Source organism: Lactuca saligna, chromosome 8, assembly GCF_052625555.1.
Source record: "Lactuca saligna cultivar CGN05327 chromosome 8, ASM5262555v1, whole genome shotgun sequence".
In the NCBI taxonomy this organism is placed as follows: Eukaryota; Viridiplantae; Streptophyta; class Magnoliopsida; order Asterales; family Asteraceae; genus Lactuca; species Lactuca saligna.
This window is the reverse complement of record NC_136424.1, coordinates 71,838,668-71,861,239: the sequence shown is the minus strand read 5'-3', so window position 1 is coordinate 71,861,239 and position 22,572 is coordinate 71,838,668. Positions and strand designations below refer to the sequence as shown.

Sequence of the window (22,572 nt, the reverse complement as noted above, 5' to 3'; positions counted from 1 at the left end):
AGTCGTTACACTTCCCATTTCTATCACGTTGGTTGTGTTTTATGCAATGTACTTTCCATTTTTGTCAATATGGATTAACATTTAGTACATATACTTCATATAATTTATTTCTGTCTTTCCATTTTTTACAATACAATTCACACAAAACCATTACATGAATGAAATTACACTGCAAACTTCAATACCACTAGAAATTCAAACTTCAATACCATGAGAAATTCAATACAAATCCATCATAAAGTAAAACCTGCCAATGGATGAAATTACACCACAAACTTTTTAAGATTACAACTAAATGACGTCTTTATAATAACTAGAACAAGACAGAACAATATAGCCACTAGCAGCCCGACAATCAAACTGAGCAATGTCACCGCCTCTCTATGTTGGAGATTCGATTGCTTCTTAGAAACCCTAAAATCTTCTTCGTCATCAACCTATTTGAAATAACCATAACCACCTTCATGATCCTACAAAATGAATTATAATTTTACATGAAAAGGGGGCGCTAATGAGAAATATCACAATTACACATTTATCTAGTAATTAGGGCAAACACTAAACCTTCTTCATGGGTTGTTCGGAGTGCATGAAACAGAAATAAGGCAAATATCACCACATCCACATATGATTATGTCTCTATTCATCCATCTTGAAGTTTCTTTGAAGCTTGCTTTTGATTTGGATGTTGTCATTCAAGTGTACGTACCAAAACTATTGATTGTAGTTTTGGTTGAGGGGGGTAAGGGTATTATAACGAGATTTTATTGACAATTTTATCTTAGTTAGCAAGAAGACCTCGTAACATTCTCATTAAGCGAGGTTAAAGTGTTAACAAGTTACAAACCTATCAAATGACATAAATGCAAAAAAACCAAACAAGTTTATAGTATTAATAAACTTAAATTACAATTGAAGATAAAACTGTAATATGTTTTTATCAAACTTAAGGCTCTTCTTATGATAATAACCTTTTTATATATGCATTGTTGGTGGGTTTAAGGAAAAAATTTCATGCCAAAGAGTCTAAGTGATTTAAAATTATTTAAATAATATTTTTAATTAACAAAACGAATCATTTTTATTATTTGTTTTATTTAATTAATAATAAATAATAAATAATCATTCTTTTTCATTATGGCTATTAATATTAAATTTATCACCTAGAATAGATTATTTATTTCATATTTTTTAAATGTATATTACCATATATGTTTACGTTAGAATATATTTCTTGTTTTTTAACAGTTGATCCAACATCTTTTATTATAAGAATAGGAAGGGCGTTCACTTCTTCATACAAACAATATTTAAATATTCTTTTAAAAAATATAATTTATATTTTCCTCCATAGATGTTCTTTTAGTTTTTACTTTTTAGAAAGAAAAAAAAAAGATAAAATGAAAAAAAACCATCATACATTACTAATTGAATAACTAGTTATACCAATTGAATAATTACTTATGATAATCTTTCGGTATGTGATACTTCAAATATGAGGTTTTGAGTTGAATAATATAAGACTTAACTTTTACGATTTGGTTTTCAAATCCCACAATTTTTAGAAATGCTGCCGACCAATAATACTTTATTGATTTAACTGCAAGTTATAATTTAATTCATACCATAATTTGAATATTCATTGAATGAACAACTCCAAATATATAGATCTAAAGGATTCTTAAATCTTAACTATACCAATATCTAAAGCAATCAAGTGGATACAAACTTGGGTCAAACCAAACCCAATTCTGCATACAAACAATAACTTCTCCACCAACTATTTAATGCCTCATAAATTACGAGTTTAACTTCAAATTTTAAAATAAAAACAACTTAATATATGTTTGTTGCCCATTGCAGAAATACTGATTAGAAATTAGATTGTCAAATAATGTCTATTGTATGGATTATGTCCAACCATGTAAGAAATTGAAACCGCATGGATCATCTTTATTGAGAAAAAAAAAAGTTAAGAGGCTGAAACTCTGACTTAATAAAATAGAAGGACCATTTATGTAATTTTGTTTTTATATTATTACGGAAATGTTGAATATGAATCCTATTCTCTTATCATAAAATTGGACAACAATTTAGGACACATTTGTTGGCTATTATGGCAAGGTTTAATGTAAAATCCAAATCTATGACCAAATACATGAATGTAGTATAGGATTTTAGCCAAAGGTTTATTATATCAAGAAACAACAACCATAAAATTCCACTAAAAAGACTTGTTCTAGAACTTAGAAAAAACATAGCACATTACATAAAACAAATTATACTTGAAATATTTTGTCCCATCCAAAAGTGGGTCCAAGGCTCGTTCTTGATCTCTCATATGTGCAAAGACAATAATGCCCTCCTAATTTCTTATTTTTCAAACGACCCTATAGAGGCTTGCCCACTGATTATTGTTAACTAAATATCACAAGTCAATTTGTCTTTGTTATCCAAGAAAGGAATATGATTACTCTGTCAAAAGATTTTGGGCGAAATCTGACATGATTATCTGGCACTTAAAAATGCTTTCTTAGTCAATCTTGAAACAAACATTTTTAAACTGATTAACCATCATCATCATTGCATTTGTGAAACAATATATTAAATCACCAGAAAATCAGAAATGCATTTCAAGTTGTAAAAAACATATGGTTACATACACATCAATGACCTATAATTGTGTATCCTAATGTCCCTAAAGACAAAAAGAAACAACTTTTTACAAATAATAATAGACAACAAACCTACAAACAAAAGGTTTTATTAGTTTCTTTGTTAAAAAAAACTTATAAATTGTTCCGAAAAACAATCATCTGTAATATGCCATGTGCCTGGAGGAGTTTCTGAAAGGAGAAGAATTAACAGGTTTCTTTTTTGGATTTTTGGTCTCAGAACGCAGCCATGACTCAACCACTGATAACAGGTTTGATGAATTCTTCATTTCTGGAAGATCAGACAATTTTTCATACCTTTTTAAATCTCCATCTTGTATGTAAGCCAGATCTGTAGCCCATGATTCTAGCCCATCAAATATGTGTGTTGCATAAACAATCGTACATCCTCTCTGTTACAAATTACAATTTTATGTTATACTTGTACCAAAATCAAATTAAAAAACAAATAAATAAATACCTGTTCACATTCCTCCTTAAAAAACTCTAGCAGATCCATCCTTGCAACAACATCAAGGTCAACCGTTACTTCATCTAGCAAAAGAACCTGAACATGAAACTCATTTAAACTCAATTCCAAGATACTGTAAACCAGTCTGACTGTGACTGTGACTGTGACTGAGACGGACCTGAAAAGGATGAAGGAGGCCCAGGCAGATTTGAACTCGACGTCGTTGTCCATCAGAAACTTTATGCATCCGCCATTGTAGATCGATGTCCAAAAGGTCGATCAATTTTTCTCTTCTAATTGGGTCAATTCCTTCAACTGGTTATGAGTAGATTGATTGTTATATAGTGCAAAATAAGATGCAGTAAATCATCTTTATGGATCCAAATTCCAACCCACCTCCAAATATCATGTGTTCAGCAGAAAAGTCTCCCTGTAGTGGCACATCTCCCTGGATTTATCTCAAAAAGTTCAAAGCTTTATTCAATATAATAGAATGTCAAGTAGATGAATTAATAAAGAGGTTCAAGACTTACAGCTGAACCAATAGTTTTAGTCCAAGATCCACCCAAGTAAGACAAATCACCACTACAAACCAAGTGTGTGTCATGAAAAGATGAAAAATCTAGCACCCGCACAACATTTCTCCCACCAACCATATGTTTTCCAGCCAAGATCTTCAGCAAAGTGGTTTTCCCTGCAAAGATATAGAGTGAGAATGCTTTCTTAGGGTTTTTTTTTTTTTTTTTTGAAACACTAGCATAGGTAGCCTGACTATGGTGCATTTGACAGCTGAGGTAGCCAACTGAAATCCTAATGCTAAACTACAAACAAATAAACCATACAATTTTGGCGCCATATCCTTCTCCTTCAACCACCATTGTACCCAATATCTGTCTTTCCTAATGTTTATAATTGAAGATTTGAAGGGCTATACTCAATCACATACGTACTATCTACCCCGTGCAGTTATAAAAAAAAGATATAAAACGATATAGAAATCACTTCAAATCTGCATTTTCGCAATCACGATACCTCATAACTAAATCATTCGATATTGATATGAAATTTTAGGATTCGTGGTTAAGAGATGACCTATAAACTCCAATTTCACATCTAAAACTTATCAAGTCCGAACACGAATTGCAAATGTGCACATCAACAGAAACAAAGAAATTAGGGTTTTCAGAATACCAGATCCGTTGGCACCGACAAGAAGACAACGAGATCGAGGGGAAACCTTTAGGTTGAAATCTACAAAGATAGGATTATCGCCGCTGTATCCGAATTGCATGCCGTTTACTTTGATACTGCTGGATTCGACCTCCATTTTCGGCTTAATCGTCTTCTGGTATCGGGGAGCTGTGAGTATTTGTACCTTCACGGTAGTTTTGCGTCGCTATTGAACTCGTTTTTTGATGATGTGTACGCAGCTTATGTGTACACGTGTTTGTTCCTGATTTGGTCACGTATATATTTTTTGCTGTCGGTTCCTAGCACCAATGGCAACTAGGTTCGATGGTTGGATGTCAATTTTAATTAATGAAATGGCATGTGTATATTCTTTTACGGAGTAATTACTTTTTTTTTTTTTTTTTTCAAAATAAATGTAACGTCTTTATGATACTAAATTATTTTAGGGAAAATTACTTAAAAAGAGAATATTTTTTTTTAAATGCATAAAAAAATTATTGTCTTTTTTTAATATACAAAATACCATTAAATTATATTTTTTATGCACAAAATATTAATGAAGTACAAGTACAAATGTTCAAATAAAATATTATGGTAAAAATACTTATCTCAGGTAAACGAATAAATGATTTAAAATAGTAACAAAATTTTTAAAATGTTCAAAAAATACAATTATTTTTTTGTACAAAAAATATTATTAAAATATATCATTTGTACACAGAATACCAACGAAATATACATTTTAGTACAACAAAATATCATTGAAGTTTCCAAAATGTTCAAAAAATATCATTATTCTTTTTTCAGAGCACATTTTATTAACTTTGTTGTTTCCGGATTATGTAGAACACGGTTATCGTAGATTATTCATCTTCGTATTGGTTCACACCAGTTGTGTACTCTATTTAATTTTCTCACTCGATTAATTTGTATCTAAATACAATCATAAAAATCACATAACTAAGAATCCATCAATTAAGATGCAGATCGTTCAAGCTCTCCAAAACATATGTTTATCTCTTTACTTTGACTACAAATCGTCATCTAATCAGTCACATAATGCTAAGTGTTCTTAATCATTCATCTCTCACTGGTCTCGAAGAATTAAACGCAAGTCTTACTCTCTACATACACATTTAGGAATTCTCATGACATAACATCACACTCGTTTCTCCTTTGTGTCTCTCTTGTGCCGCAACACTAATGAATGACTAACCTTGATGTATAATATGTGCATGCATATAAGGTATATATGTTTTAGGTTTGAGGCATATAATGCGATCTGGAAGCAAAAATGTTTAGCTAAGGTTATTACTCACTTACTTCTCATGTTACCTCAAGAACGATCGGGTGAAGGAAGAAAAAAGATTGCACAATTGTTGTGAATTCATATGATAGTGCATGGTCTACGATAACTATGTTATACATAATCCGACAATAATGAAATTAACAAAAAGTGTCATATTTTTTGAACATTTTTGAAACTTTGTTACGCTTTTAAGTCATTTTTCCATTTACGTGAAGTATTTGGTTACCACAAGGTTTTATTTGAACACATGTGTACTTTGTTGGTATTATGTATATACATAGTATATTTTAATGGTATTTTGTGTACTAAAAAAACAAATATGATATTTTTTGAACATTTTGGAAACCGAGTCTTGATGGTTACTTACAATAGCCGGTTCAATGTTATTTTGTGTACTAAAAAAAACCAATGGTAATTTTTGTACATTTTTTTTAAACTTCGTTACATTTTAAAGTCATTTTCCCAAAAGGTACCAATGCATAATTATCCATGAGAACACTTTTAAGAAATTAGGACTCATAACTCATCGTGTAATCTACTTAATATTAAGAAATAAGAAGCATTACCTTATTAATGATGCTTAATATTTGATCCTCCTTGGATTTCACTTAAAACATGCTTGGGTTTCTCTTACATACACTAATTACACCAAAAACACACAAGTGTTCTGAAAAAGGACGTTTGAAGATGGAACGAGTAAAAAAAACGATGTCCTCATTTTAGTGGGTATATGATCCCAATATAATAGGATACATGTATCATCAATTGGATGACTATAAGAGTTAGTTGTCCTAAAAATGGACCAATTTGCATTGTCACGCTCCTTTACGCGTCGTCAAACGGCGGTCAACTCTATCGTACGGTCTAGGGGCATTGTTTGTGTGGATGAGGCAGAACCCACACTTTTCTCTCACATTTTGTCTGCGTGACATTCCATGCCTTAGCCTAATGTTATGATTCATATTTACAACTTTTTTTTTTTTAAATATCACAACACTTTCATATAGATTCCAATTTCCATGATATTTATATGAATGGAAAGCTCTCAAAGGATACTATAACTTCTGTTTATAGACATTGGACTAAAGATGTATATATCTGTAACTATTAAGTCATAAACATGGGTCTATATTCACTTTTTCCATTTTTATGCCTTGGCTTAGTCATGTTCAAGTAACCATAATTCCTTCATTCTATGTCCAATTATTCTTGATGTTTTTTTTCTATGTTTTCATTGATATAATTTATACAACTTTTATTTATAGTTTTCCCCCTAAACATCTTATATTTTAATTTATTAAGCTCTAAAGATGACACATTTGGAATTGTATAAAATCCCATCAAGTTCGATAAAAAATTTCTTCCAACTTTGCAAGCTCATAATTGTTCAATCTTTTACTAATTATTTTGGTTCTTTTTACATTATTAAGCCTTATATATGCCTTCTATCCATTATAATATTGCTTGTATCTTTTACCTATATTTGTATTTGGTTAGCTTAAAAAAGCTCCACAGTTGACACTTTCATTATTTCATAAAAAATCTAAAATTTATGATTCTTATAATATTACCCTCACACATGTATTCAATGCATTAGATGGTCACACGAATTCAAAATAACTCTTAACAGGTTCACAATTGAAATTTCAGATTTTTAACTTAAATGACTAAAAGACCTTTTTGTGTAGAAATTCATATTCAAACAATATTTCTATTATTCTCAAAGGTTTTATCATAAACTTCTAACATCCTAATCACATACATTGTAGGATGTTACACCTTATGTGTACCCATATACTTCATAAAATAATAAACATCCTTATATTGTTTAAGAACAACAAGTCTATAATCTAAATCACCGTCTTGGTTTATTAAATGATAAAATATGGGTATTTCTTCCAAATAAACTAGTTTACACATAACTATATATGGTTTGATAACAAAAAGACTAATAACATGTGCGAATTAACCAGACACCAGATCGTAAGTGGTGTAACTTAAATGATGGTGGTGACTTTTCGGTTGCTATTACAAGACAACATATTCGAGATAACACCTTACGTGATACAAATATGATCACAAGATGGTGTATATGTGTTCCTTAAAAGGTAAATGTTTTCCTTTAGAGAGCTATGTGTGATCATTAACCCGCTCGTCTAAATATCTCTATAAAAAGGTTTAGATCTTTGAAATATTAAATGTCCATTATGTAATTATGGAGTAGAAGCAGTTAAATACGTGTTTTTATGTGCAAAAGTGGCCACAAAGTTATAGAAGCTGATTGAGAGGTAGTGTGGAATCCAATTCCATATTGTCAATAACGTAACTGAATGGATGACTTGGCTTGATAATACAACAATGACAAATCAGAAGAAAGATAGACTGAAGGTCATGATGCTTATTACTTGCTGGATGTTTTGGAGATATTGAAATAATAGTGTTTGATTTTTGCATATTGTGGAAAGACGCAATCTTTGATAATGTTGCTGTATTTTCTTTTCCGTGCTATAAACATAGACTGTCCAAAGTTGTTTTTTGAAATGATTGGTTAAAAATCCATTGTAATATTCCTTCTAACAATCTGTTAGAGGTATGAATATATAGTTCTTTTGTTGTTAAAAAAAACAATCAACCATGATGTTTTTAGCTTCCATGTGTTTTTTTCATAGTGAATTGATGAATATGCCAAAAAGGTTTTCACATGTACATAGTAAAAAGTAAGGATCCATAAAATCACAATAAACATAAGCATTAAAAATATTATTTGAAAAAAGAAAATAAACAAAGAAACTTAAGATCAACATTATATAAACATATAACATACCATACACAACTTTTTGGATCTTCCACATGAACAACATCATTTTAAAAGTAAAACATGTATATACCAGTACTTTGGAGCTAATGCTTACCAAAAAACTAAGCTTGATGGTCTTTTCAAATGAAAATGAAGTTGAATAGATAAATTTTGGGATAGGTAGTTGACGTATGACGTATTACTTTTTAAGAGAGTTATGGTAATAAAGAGATAGAAACTGAAATAAACATTTTACCATCGTTTGCAAGTGTGTAACACTTGTGATGTAACGACTTAAACAAACAATAAAAGACTGATGCATTTTCTTTGTAACCAATGATAAGATTAAAGACCGTAAAAGTTAGGCAAAGAGTGCAAAGTTTTGAAAACCATATGAATAATTTGTGAATAATTTATGAAATATGAAAAACAACAAAAATCATTTATGCAAGATAAAACTGCAAAAATGGTCAATATGATATGTTAAAAACTGCCACTTTGGTCCAAAAAGTTTTGGACTTGCGCCAATACTCCAAAACTTTGATTTTTGTTGCGAGTTTGGTCCGTTTCATAATTGGAAGTGTGTGGAATGACCTTTTTACCCTTTCTATTTAGTTTTCCCTTTTCTTTTTTATTTACTTCAATATTTATCCAATTAAAATAAATCAAAAAAATATTCTACCCTAGTAACCCAAGAACTCTTTAACAAACTTTATCTTTCTCCCCCTCTCTCTCTCTCTCTTATTTTTCATGTCTACCGGAAAATTGACCGGCCAGGTGGCCACATGTGTATCGCCTCTGATCCCTGGCCGGATCACTTTGTTGCAAAAACTCTCCACTAACCTTGAAACATTCCCGACAACGACTTCCAAATCCGAAAAAGTCAACATGAATATCCGTCATCTTCTCTCCATATCTACATCTGTCTGCCATGGAGGTTTTCGATCTGAACAAGTTGCCTCTGGTGACGAACACGTTTGAGCCCTTTAACGACAACAAACATATGGTCCGAGCCCTTGATTTTCCGAAGACAAATAAGTGGTATGGGCTCTTAGTCAGAGGTGATGGTTCAAATTTATGTTGTCACAACAAACCCTAGCGTCAAATATCGCCGTTGGAAACCCTTAGATTTCCAGCAACTATGATGTCAATATAGGTCATAACTTAACATTTCCAGACAGTGGTGTCATTTCAGTGTAGATCTAAAGCATTATTGTGACAGTGCAACCCGAGGTCATAGATCTGTGTAGGGTTATTAGATCGACGCCGATGGTTTTCAAATAAAAGGTGAGATAAATAAATCCGAAGAGGGTTTTCATTAAGCTAGGTGGCAGCGAAACCCTAATATAGTTAGAGAAGATGAAGAACGATGGTGATCATTTTGGCTTCTATCAGTGGGGAGACGGAGCTCTGGAGACGTTAACTGTTGTTGCTACAATGAACAAGGACGACGATGTAACTCCGATTTGTTTCTTTGTGGATGAAGAGATGGCCGACAGTTTTTTCGGCGAGAATAAGATGGTGATCAACCATATTTTCCGGTGAGAATGACAAGTGGTTGACGGTGTCAACAACCAGTGGTGGTAGTAGTGGTGTTTTCTCTGTGTTAATATCAGGTGCAAGATGCGAAAATGGGTATGAGAGAGAGAGAGAGAGAGAGAGAGAGAGATTTTATTTTTGTTTTCCTTTTTTTTTTTTTTTTTTTTTTTTTTTTTTTTTTTTTTTTTTTTCATTTTTGCAATAAACAAAAATTAAGAAAATAAAATAGAAAGAGTAAATCCGTCAATATAAAGAGTCTCAAATTTTATGAAGCAAACTCACAATAAAATAAAAGTTTTTGACCGGTGTTGCACCTTCAAAACTTTTTAAACCAAACTGACAATTTTCGACAAATCCAGTATGTTGATTTACAATTATTTTGGAAAAAATAGTTTTACAATAGTTGGTTAGTTTCAAAAGTCGGAAGAAATAAAAGTAGGGCTGTCAAATCGGGCAGTCGTGTCGTGTTTTTGTCTGATACGACACGACACGACAAGTTTTTGTATAACACGAACACGACACGACACGATGTCGTGTTTTTTTTCATTAACACGAAAACGAACCAATTAAAACACGGCAACACGACACGACACGACAAAGATAATATTACATAACTATTAGTGTATTTCGTTCATACTTACAGATATATAACACGACAAACACGAAAAACACGACAACCACATGCTTAATCGTGTCAATTCCGTGTCGATTTATGAACACGAACACGACACGATACGACATTGTGTCTTTTAATCTTGACACGAAAACGACACGAACACGAATTCGAATTTTGATTTCGTCCCGATTTCGTTTCGTTTCGTGTATTTTTGTCGTGTCGTGTCATAAATTGACATCCCTAAATAAAAGGGACTGGTTTGGTACAACGAAACATATAAAGGTAAAAAAAAGAAAAAGTATTTCCCGATACCTAAGCTGCATTCGGGCGTTGAAAAATAGTCCGGACGAAGACTCAGAACTCGCACACTCGACTGGTGTCGCATGCTCGAACGCTCTCAAGAACCTGTATCTCTTCGACGGCCGATCAAATTCGTAGGATCCCGATTCAATCTGAATTTAGTAGCTTTGATCTCATTTGTAGGTTTTAGATTTCTCTTGTTCGTTCTTAATTTATTGTTTTCTTTGTACAGGCAATGGCGAGAAAATTGGGGTTAATAGCTGTACTACTAGCAGTAACGTCGATCTATGAAGCTGTTGCGATATTTCATCCGATCTCTGAATCTCACCGGTCCGCCGCATTAGAGCTGTTCTCTCCTGCCGCTGGATCGTTTTCGAGGTTGGCCTAAACCCTCCTTAAACTTCCACATCGACTTTTGTTATGTAGTTGAATGCAGCGAATAAGTATATGAAAATTATCGATTTCTTTGCGTGATGCGGTTCATACCATTTTATTTTGTGTTTTTATTTACGGATTTAAAACTTTAGTTGCGATGAAATGACAAAGCTTATGAACACTTTGAAACTCTTTGCGTGATGCGGTAAAATTATCGATTTCTCTTAGCTCTATTACCAGACCAAGCTTAGGCACGCTTAACTGGGCGATATTGGCCTCAGGCCGTGAAATACTAGGCTGATCTTTTGCACATTTCTCAAGCTTGAAAGTGGAATATGTTTTTCACAATTAGATATCTGATCGAGTGTTCCATTTCAGCTTAGAAGAAGCCTATGAAGCATTAATCACATTTGAGGTCCTTGGTTTAAAGAAACCTGAAATAAAGGACCACACATGTAATTCTGTGGTGGATACTCTGTCTTCACCATCTTTAAACTCTAAGGATTTGCACCATGCATTCCGAGTTAATGGGCTATTGAAATGCAAGATCAGTACGGGAGATTTAACGGTATGATTAATCTCACACCATGTTTTGCTCATAATTTGAAACTCTTTGTTCATCTCTCTTACAAGTTTGAATGCTCTTAGGGCATTGTCTCAAGGCTTAAAGATGCCGCCAAAGATGCAACAACCCTTCTAGATTATTATCATTCAATAGGAGGTTTGGTACTTATTAAGGTAACTGGTCTCATTTGGAAAAAAAAAACTTATACTAAAGCTACCAATTGTAAGGAAAAATTTCAGGTTCCTTATTGTGTATTAACTTTAGGCATGGATTTACATTCTTTCATGGCATAATTACTCTTTAATCTTCATGCAGGATCAGAATCCTGAAGTTGATGTATTTCTTGGGAATGCTGATGGGATTTTACGCTCCATAAAGGTTGGTTTTACTTTTACTTATAGTCTTATATTGTGTAGTAAGTAACAATATTTTCTTCCTTTAAAGCATACTCTAGTCCTATGTGAATGTCTAGTTGACTTATTCATTATTCCCAGGCTCTCAGTCAAAGTGATGGAAGGTGGCGCTATAGTTCTAACAATCCTGAATCCAGTACTTATGCTGCAGGTAACCTTTGTTATTAAATCAAAAAATTATTAATGTTTTGTGGTGTTTCTAAAGGTTGGTCAAAGTATGTTTGACCAGTTTTCAAGGGTCATTTTATTTGGTCAATTACTCAATACTCACTAGTCGTTACATATATTAACTTGATTCAGGGCTAGCACTTGAAACCCTTTCTGGAGTTATTTCATTATCAGCTTCTCCAGTTGACGAAAATCTGGTAACTTAATTTACATTCTGTTCAACAACATGAAAGGGTCATGATCTTAATTAACTATTGCACACCTATATGCAGATTGGTACACTGAACAAGGATATTGTGAAACTCTTTGACAGCATTAAGAAATATGGTTAGTATATGAACTGTTTACTCCCTTTTAAGAATTATCGATGATATATGATCTCAATATCATTGTGTAGATGATGGAGCTTATTACTTTGATGACAAACTCATTGATGCAAGTGGACATCAAGGTCCACTTTCTGCCACCTCAGCAGTTGTTCGGGGGCTGACTACCTTTGCATCCGCTTCTGGAAGTTTAAACGTTGGACACACACTTTCATTTTCTTTTACAACAAACGACTTCTGTTATTCTTATTTTCTGCTAATGTTCTTCAACTATTGCAGATACCCGAGGAAAAGATTTTGGGTTTGGCAAGATTTCTCCTTGGTATTGGAATCCCTGGCACTAGCAAGGACTTGTATTACCAAATTGACGCTCTTTCTTGCTTAGAAAACAATAGGTATGTATATAAATGTATATGTATACACATATATCTTGTTTTTCTTAAAATTATTCTCAAGTCATATATTTTGCAGGGTATCAGTTCCTTTAGTTTTGTCACTTCCAGCTACAGTGCTCTCATTGACCAGTAAAGATAAACTCAAGGTCAAAGTGAACACTGTGTTGGGATCTGCTGGTCCTCCTTTATCAGTAAAACTCATGCAAGTTTTCAGCTCCGGTTCAAAAGACGCTTCTGTCCTTAAACAGGTGTTCCACAAATCAACATTTATCATGCCCTTGTAGTTATTTGTGCTATACTAAGTTTCTAGGTTTGACTTTGATGACCTTGTTTCAGGAACTAAATTATGATCCAAAAGAAGGAATCCACACCATGGATGCCTTGCCAGAAGGTGTTGATGTTGGGGAGTACATTTTTGCTTTTGAGGTACTAAATTCTATAAGATTTTCATTTTGAACTTTTTTTTTTTTATTTGCACCAATTTAATTTAATACTTTTGTTTCTCTTCCCAGATTGTCCTTTCTGATCCAGAACATAAGAAAATATATGCAACTGGAGGCCGAACAAAAGTGCCAATCCATGTCACAGGAGTTGTTACAGTTGATAACGCCAAAATTGCATTGCTCGAGGGTGATGTTCTCGAGTCTGAAATAAAGTAAGCCACATCAAATTTTTTTTCAGACTTTTATTGTTGCATTCATTTAACTTGACATTTTTGTATTGTTAGGCTTGATCTACCTGGAAAGAATGACGTGGCAGTATCAGCAAACCACCTTCAAAAGCTTCACTTATCCTTTCTGTTGAAAACCCCACTTGGGAAACCATTCAAGCCTCATCAGGTTTCCAACCACCTCCCAAAATGTTTTTATCTGTTTATTTACTTTTCCAGTTAATTTATTTAACTCACTTTCAGGTGTTATTAAAACTGAGGCATGAAACTGGGGTCGAGCATATCTTCGTAGTTGGCAACTCCGGGAAACGGTTTGAGATGACACTGGTAAAGTAATTTTTTTTTTTTTTTTTTTCTTTTTCATATTTTGACTTATTTTTTACACTTTCCCTACATTCCGAATTTCAGGATTTCCTTGGTCTTGTTGACAAGTTTTACTATCTATCTGGTCAGTACAACATTGAGCTGAGCGTGGGTGATGCTGTCATGGTAAATATTATTGCATTTTACAATAATCACTTTCAATGAATAAATTATCCAGTCATTTCATTTAAATTTTCAGGAGAATTCTTTCTTACAAGCTCTCGGGTATATCGAATTAGATCTACCCAAGGCACCCGAAAAATCAACACACCCACCACCTCAACCCACTGATCCTTATTTAAGATATGGTCCCAAAGCAGAGATAAACCACATCTTCCGGGTCCCAGAAAAACGTCCTCCCCAACAGCTTTCTTTCACTTTCTTGGCTCTGGTTTTCGTCCCATTCCTCGCATTCTTGATTGGGGTAAATCCCAAGTCTTTATATTTTATGTTTTTATTTATTTAATTAATCGTTTATGGTTCTAAATTATTATTATTATTATTATTATTATTATTTTATTCTAGTTGTTACGTCTGGGTGTGAACTTGAAGAACTTCCCTACATCAGCCGTACCTGCCACATTTGCAATCCTCTTCCACGGTGGCATTGCAGCTGTCCTCTTGCTCTATGTGTTTTTCTGGTGGAAGGTAAAAATACTCGATCTATTATAGTTTGAATAATTTATTTCTATGGTAAAACTGTAACAGACATGTTTTTTTTATTTTTTATTATTGGTGACAGTTGGATCTTTTCACCACGTTGAAAGCTTTGGGAGTGCTAGGGATCTTCTTGATGTTTGTGGGACATAGCACTCTTTCACACCTTGCTTCCACATCAGCCAAAATAAAATCGGCTTGAATAAAAAAAGAACAAGATAGAGATACCATTACATAGAACATGGCAGCAGATTTTGGACCATGATTATAATTAGAGTTATCAGAATTCAGTTTTGACTTTGTAGTTTGATCTTGTATTGTTATCTAACCATATTTGGATATTTTTTTCCAGAGTCTCAGGTCTAATGTTACAATTTTAGGATTTATCATGACACAAGTTTGGTTTTTAAAAACATTGCAAACTAGCTTTATACAAATACAAATTATTCCAAATATGAATACAAAATATAGGGTACGGTAAAATAACACGTTGTCTTTAGAGGTTCATTTTGCTTCTGTTAGTCCATTTTTTGGACAATTTTGGAGACATGATTCAAGAGTTGCGTAATCTTCTTTATGGCAGATTGCAATCCGTTTGAAATAAAAATTCTCTCAGCTTTCTAGTTGAAAGTTAGTTAGTCACTTGTGCATATCAATCATCTACAATGGTGAAATATTTAGAGATGAACACTCAATCTTACATAATCATATATTTTAGGTTTAATTAATTAACATACGGCATATATATTTTAAATTTCAATTGTTTATTTCTTGTATCTACGATACCATTTTACAAATATTTAAATATTACATAAAATTCAATTACTATTAATAAAAAATCAAAGTGGAAATTTTAAGACGTCTATGCAACTATTGCGTCAGCAGGTCATCACCGTTACAGTATTTTATTTGTTATTATTATTATTATTATTATTTTGTGTCACGGACACAACTGAAATCTGTGAATTTGAAACTCTCTAGATGAAGGAAAAAAAGGGAAATAAAGAGCAATTTTACAAATTTCTCTTTTGGAAACATCATACGTTTATTAAACGACAAAAAGCGAAACACTGGTATCGTGGTACTAGCGGAGCGCTCTTTTTCTTACAGCCACTCCTCCTCCGTCACCACCGCCACGGCCACCACCATCCTTTTCATTTCTGCAGTAGCATCAGTACGTTCTACTTTCTAAACTATTTTCCGGCGTTGATAAACTCCCACTTTAACTTTACCGACTCCCGATCGCACGTTATCTGTCCTAATTAGTTAGTTTTCGTTATAAATCCATGGGCTTGTGTTTTGTTAATCTGAGCTTCTGAATTTTCCAGTGTGATTGAATCGTTTTCCCTGTTATATAGACTATAGTACTGGACTTGGTTTCTTATAGAAACTGTACAAGAAGCGATAGCGTGTTGATTGTGTTTTGTGAATCAGAATTTTGAGTGTGATTGAACTGATTTTTTGTGTTATGTAGTACTGGAGTTGATTTCCTATAGAATTTACAAGCTGCGACGCGTGTATAGGTGTTTACGAGCTCTGGGGATCCTAGATAGCGACTTCCCAGGCATCATTTTCGTTGATTTGGTAAGAATTTGTATCTATCTTGCAATCTAGTATTCACCGTTTTCTGTTTCGACTGGCTATCGAGTAAATTGATCTATTTGGTTTAAGATTTGGGAATTCCGATTACAGTTCCCGTTTATCAAATTTATGACCGTCATAAGGTTCCGCTTGTTTTGTTTGTTTGAAGTTGTAAAGAGATTTCTTCTGCTTCAGCCTTCAGGGATCTTCCCAAATTCCAACACTTTAACAGAATTCGTTAATTTCCTATATTTGGCTATATAACATACCCCCCCTCTCTCTCTTTTCCTTCATTAGGGTTTATATTGCAAAAGAGTTTATTCCAAAATCACACAGTAATGATGAAAAGGAAAATGGATGGGATGCCAGCTCCACCAGGTTTTGTATCTGTCACATCTTTTACACTCACAAAAAGGAACGATGAAGCTTGTAATTTGGTGGAAATTCAAAATGACATTAAACCAGAGCCCGTTGGAAAGCTTCAAAAGTCTCTCAAGCAAAGGCCATGGATACTTCATGACCAACTCATCAACAAAAAGCCAGATAGAACACATCAAACTACAGTTATCTATATGACTATATCCTTGGCCCTTTTCTTTTCTTTTTACAACTACTCTTTAATCAAAGAGCAGTTAATAATCAAATGTTATTTTTTTTTTCAGAATATATCTTTCGAAAATACCCTTCCAAAAGGAGTGATTCGTGGGTGTTCAATGTGCAATAATTGCCAAAAGGTTTGACCTCATTCCTTCCAAATTGGCTCTGTGATATTTAAATACCATTTTCATCTTTTGACACACTTTTATACTTAACCCTAGATTACAACTTTTACAGGTTACTTCAGGTTGGCGTCAAGAAGAGCCATGCAGACCTGTATTAGAATCTGCTCCAGCATTTCACCCCACTGAAGTGGTAATCATTAATCAAGCTTTGACTTTCTATGACACTCAGTTTATGTCTTTGTAATCAAGCCTTGACTTTCTATGACAGGAATTTAAAGATGTTCTTGGATATATTTCCAAAATACGCCCAAAAGCTGAGGAATACGGAATTTGCAGGATTATTCCTCCTGATTCATGGAAACCACCATCTCTTCTAAATGGAAATAAATGGGAATCATCTAGATTCTCTACTCATATTCAACAGATTGATGAACTTAAAGATCTGCATTCAAAGAGAAAACTTCATGAAATGATTGAGCAAGCAGAAGGAAAAAATGGATCTGATGGTTTTGAATTTGAATCTGGTCCTGAATTCACACTGAGGACATTTAAGGCATATGCAGCGCATTTCAAAGGTCAATATTTTAAAAAGCAAGACATTTATACCGATCATAAGATTCGACCTTGGGAAAATGTTGAAGGGGAATATTGGCGAATTATTCAGAACCCAACTGAGCAAATTCAGGTATTTCGACACTTAACAAGTATTTGATTATAATTAAAATGACACTTGTGCCCTTTCTTAAGCTGACTTCTCATAGGTACTCTCCGGTCATAATCTGGACACAAAAGTAATTGGCAGTGGGTTCCCTTTACCATCATCACTCGACACACATAAGAATAAAAATCAAAGTGAATACACTAAATCACCCTGGAACTTAAATAACACCTCAAAGCTGCCTGGATCTCTTCTTGCTTTTGATTATGACAATTCTGCCCTTTCAACCCCACGCCTGGATGTCGGAATGTGCTTTTCCTCCCTTTGTTGGGTAAGATTTGAATGCTCTTTATTTTATCAATAAGTTGCCAAATGTCTAAATTCTCCTTTCTTGTTTTCCTTTTCAGAAAGTTGAAGAGCACAACTTGTATACTATCAGTTACATGCACCAAGGTGCCTCAAGAACCTGGTATGGCATTCCCAGTAAATATCGCCAAAACTTTGAATCATTACTGAAGAAAACCTTCCCGGAGTTATCAGGAAAACCCGAATTGTTCCATAAGCTAGTGAGTACCACTGAGCAAAAAGACGTAAATACCCCTTTCTATATAATGTAATGAGTTAAAATTCACAATATGTACTACAATTACATACAGGTCACTCAGCTTTCACCCTCTACCCTAAAATCAGAGGGTATACCCGTCTACCACTGTGTACAGCATCCAAAACAGTTTGTCATCATCTTTCCAGGTGCATCCTATTCAGGATTTGATACGGGTTTCAGTGTTTCCGAGAAAGTCAACCTTGCACCCGTTGACTGGTTGCCATATGGACAGCTGTCAGTTGAAATTTACAGTGAGTTGCATAGAAAAACATCAATCTCGTATGATAAAATGTTAATCGAGGGGGCCCGCTATGCCATCAAAACACGGATGCCAGGGGAGGATTCAAATGCATGTGGAAAGGATGGTTGGTTTACAAGAGCTCTTAAGGTAAATCATAGGAAAAGTTAGCCTTATTCAGGGACCAAAAGTGTAAATTACTTTATGAATTTCAAAGTACAATAGGAAGAAATAAAATTACGTGTTTGTTTCTATGGAACAGTCGCGGGTCAAGCGTGAAGGCTTCAAGAGGGAGTTGCTATGCAACGCATCACAGTCACGTAGGATGGAAGAAGGTTTTAGTTGTTTGGTGAAACAGGAATGCATCGTGTGCTTTAGTGACTTGTACCTTTCAGCTACTGGTTGTACATGCTCGCCTGAAAAGTACTCTTGTCTTGAACATTCAAAGCAGCTGTGTACATGTCCATGGAGTTCAAGGTTTTTTCTTTTTCGCGATGACATCCGCGACTTGAATAGAATAATAGAGGCTTTAGAAGGAAAGTGAACGTCTGACTATTATTTTAAGGTGTTAAATTATTATTAAATCGTATGAAATATTGTATCCTTGCATGCATTGTATCTTTTTTTGTTGTATAAATTATATTTTAGTGAAGCTTTTGGTGATTTGTAATGTTGATGTCAGTGTATGATCTTTAATATAGTATCTCAACAACGTAACAACTGAGGTCCTGGTTCCGACTTTTAAAAAGAAATGATTATATTTAATGTAAAAAAGGGGGAAGTTGAGTAGTCTAACCATTATTTTGGTTGTTTGTAAGAAAATAACATTTTTTTTTTGCAAATTGACCACTTGGTCCATAATGGGTTGTTACGGACATGATTTCAAATTCGGTTAAACGGGTACATACCATCTAACCTGTTTGTACTACACTTTGACATTCCTTGTTTCGGATTGCCGTACATCTCATTTTGGATACATCTATATTTGAAAATGTCTTCCGATAGCAGTGAAGAAATGCACTTTTTATTTGTAAGTTTCAAATTTGTTTCTAATTAAATCAATTTATTTTAGATTATAAGTTAAAATTTTTTTAGTTTATATAATTATATAGGTATTATAGAATTTTCTGTGAATTTTAATCGTGTTAAGGCAATTATAGGATTACATGGACTTATCTATTTATACTACATGATCAGGGCCGATCCTAGCCAATTTGAGGTCCGAGACGAAATAGAAGATGAAGCCCTTGAAATTACATAATTTTATAATCAAATGATTTCATGTACTAATTCACTAAAATGTACAATTATTTGATGTTGCTACTGCTTAAAAAAGAAACTTCATCGATGAATGCATGTTTGAAGACTTTCAAGTTTTGATAAATATATCTTTCTCGATGCATAACATAGCTATGTCATGTTCATAAATTTTCATTAGGCAAAAAAAGTGAACAAAGCCACTATATTTGTACCACATTAGAGATATACCTAATCGAGGAGGCAAGCCATAAGACACATCGACAATTTGAGATTGCAATACAATAAAAAAAAAGTCTCTAAAAAGATTTTTAAACGAAAAAGAAAGTTGATTATGTTTTACATCTGGCTGTTGAACTTTATATTAAAATTGTTACCATAGTAATACCAAATTAAATATGAATACAAAAATTTGATTTCTACAATGAAATTAGCAAACAGGATAGAAATTAAAAAATAAACAAATAAATAAAAAAAATGAGAAGGGAATCGCTTGCGTCATTTTGAGAGCCACAAACAACCTTTAATAATTAATAAGTAAAAAATATATAAAAAAAATCAAAACATATTTCTTGATAACTGAGAAGTTGTTTGCGTGGGAGGCACACAACATTTAATAGATTATTAAGTAAAATATACTATTAAAAATTTAAAAGATGCATTTCGCAAGGGTCGAATCGGGCATCTACAACTTCAATTACTACCAATCTACCATCTCAACTACAAGCGCAATATGCTTTTTTAGCCGCATATTATATTTTATATCATAAAAATCGTATATATATATATATATATATATATATATATATATATATATATATACACACACACACACACACACACACACACACATTAATTGTAAATTTTAGGGGTCCCGAGATTTAGCGAGGCTCGGGGCGGTCGCCCAGGTTGCCCATGCCCTAGGGCCGGCTCTGTACATGATACATCATTATCAAAACCCCTAATTTTCGCTAGTCCGAAATGTGTCTTAAATCCGAGTGTGGCTAACCTTACGCACGTGCTCAATAACTTACTTCACCAATTAAGTAATGAAGATGTGGTGGGAGTCTCACTACTGTATATGCTAGAGCAATGAGTTTTGGGGAGATACCCTCGACATCCGGTTACTAGCGAACATATGGCACTCGTCTCTAATTTACCGGTATACAATTTTTTACCCACATTATATCAAAATGATACATATACTTATTAAGTGTATTTTTTGACATGGGTACCCATGTGGTAGATTGATATGAGATTTCACTTACAAACAGATGCGTACTGTGTTTGACAAGATTGAGGACCTTTTGAACCCAAATGTGCCAAGAATCGGCAGTAGACACATATATACTCTGCATAGATTTTTCTATGCATTTAAGGTATGTACATTATGTTTAATAAGAGTTTTTTAAACAAGTATTGTAACTTTGTTAACTTGGTAAGTTGTTTGTCATCTTAATTTTGTAGATTTAGATCTTAGAGAGATTTCCGAACAATAGTATTTCTGGTTCCCCCATACCGAGTGTTATCCCTCAACCCCAAGAACCCTAGGTAATTTTCGAAAATCATAAAATAGGGTTTAGGATTACATACCTTAATTGTTATTGTAGTAAATAACGATGATTCATTCTTAAAGATCTCTTGGAAGCAAGCACCACAAGTATTGTGCCTCTAATGGAATCACACCCAAACTAGCAAGAGATTTGTAACGCTTGTAGATCCGGACTAGTCAATTTAGAGATAATAGGGGTCGAAAACGAATTTTCGACAAAAGATTATTTAGAATAAATAATCTTAACCAAGTTGTAGAATATGTCTCAAGGGTTCTGTACATATAAAGAGCGTCGGAATCCGAGTTATAACGAAGAAGTTATGACCCGTACAAGTTTTGCGACGGAAGCGGCACGACACCGGGGAGACGTAAATAGTGAATTTATGATAGAGAGACTTTTAGCCTTAGTGATCTAAATGAAATTCATAGAATATGTTAACCTGAGAGCATCCATAAAAAGAACGCCCAAATCTGATTTCGTATGAGGAAGTTATGATTTTTCTAAGATTTGGCTTAGCAGTGCATGACCCGAAACTCGAATTTTAGTTCGAGAGATTTTTGGCTTACACAACCTAAATGAGACTTGAAGATCTCATTAATAGGAACTCAACGGTAAAAAGAAAGATGAAAACGGAGTCTGTATGAAGGAGTTACGAATTTTTCGCGGTCATTTAACAGTCTAATCTTTTCGTACTGTTAAATTTAAGATGGGCCAAGAATTAGCCGACGGAGTCAAAATGAAAGTTGTAGATCTTATTTTTAACTACGCGTGGATATAAATAATGTCAAAACGGAACTTGTATGTGAAAGTTACGGATTTTAGAAGTCGGAAGTGTGCTGTGCGAAAATGGGTGATGTGGAACAATCTTGGGCATTGCTTTCTCCCCAAGTCTTGCCACCAGATGGTGACATGTGGCACCAAGTTCAGCCATATTTCACCCTATAAATAGAACCCCTCTCACCCTCATTTTCTTCACACATTTCCCATTCTTTCTTCTCTTTACTCTCTCTCTCTCTTTAGAACCTCTCTCTAGCCCCGAAACCACCCGAAAAGCCTAGGGAACCTCCCTAGCACGAGGCGGAAGCCCCGGAGAGCTCGACGGCTCCGAAAGAAGAGCTTTTCCGCTCGGGAACGCTGCTCCAAGCAAAT

The 22,572-nt window shown here is 33.8% G+C and overlaps 3 protein-coding genes across 3 annotated transcripts; 2 read left to right on the top strand and 1 right to left on the bottom strand.

Annotated features, from left to right (window-relative positions):
• Window positions 1–2,604: 2,604 nt before the first annotated feature.
• LOC145012325 (ABC transporter I family member 19-like) lies at window positions 2,605–4,504 on the bottom strand. The gene is made up of 6 exons (XM_078971120.1): window positions 4,318–4,504; window positions 3,660–3,820; window positions 3,523–3,574; window positions 3,305–3,441; window positions 3,136–3,222; window positions 2,605–3,067 (listed from the first exon to the last, which is right to left on the bottom strand). Exons 1-6 carry the CDS (start codon window positions 4,451–4,453, stop codon window positions 2,813–2,815), a joined length of 828 nt encoding a protein of 275 aa, XP_078827246.1. The 5' UTR covers window positions 4,454–4,504; the 3' UTR covers window positions 2,605–2,812.
• A 6,372-nt stretch (window positions 4,505–10,876) lies between these two features.
• Window positions 10,877–15,163, top strand: LOC145011426 (dolichyl-diphosphooligosaccharide--protein glycosyltransferase subunit 2-like). The gene is made up of 19 exons (XM_078970145.1): window positions 10,877–11,012; window positions 11,111–11,256; window positions 11,632–11,821; window positions 11,902–11,991; window positions 12,134–12,196; window positions 12,313–12,382; window positions 12,532–12,596; window positions 12,672–12,726; window positions 12,797–12,921; window positions 13,005–13,120; window positions 13,197–13,368; window positions 13,457–13,546; window positions 13,633–13,775; window positions 13,848–13,959; window positions 14,034–14,117; window positions 14,199–14,279; window positions 14,353–14,577; window positions 14,679–14,801; window positions 14,896–15,163. The coding sequence occupies exons 1-19, from the start codon at window positions 10,962–10,964 to the stop codon at window positions 15,010–15,012; spliced, it is 2,118 nt and encodes a 705-aa protein (XP_078826271.1). The 5' UTR covers window positions 10,877–10,961; the 3' UTR covers window positions 15,013–15,163.
• Window positions 15,164–15,798: 635 nt separating this feature from the next.
• On the top strand, window positions 15,799–19,283 carry LOC145011518 (putative lysine-specific demethylase JMJ16). The gene is made up of 10 exons (XM_078970249.1): window positions 15,799–15,984; window positions 16,285–16,394; window positions 16,689–16,954; window positions 17,054–17,125; window positions 17,226–17,303; window positions 17,382–17,798; window positions 17,875–18,102; window positions 18,179–18,337; window positions 18,428–18,763; window positions 18,876–19,283. Exons 3-10 carry the CDS (start codon window positions 16,730–16,732, stop codon window positions 19,155–19,157), a joined length of 1,797 nt encoding a protein of 598 aa, XP_078826375.1. The 5' UTR covers window positions 15,799–15,984; window positions 16,285–16,394; window positions 16,689–16,729; the 3' UTR covers window positions 19,158–19,283.
• Window positions 19,284–22,572: the final 3,289 nt, after the last annotated feature.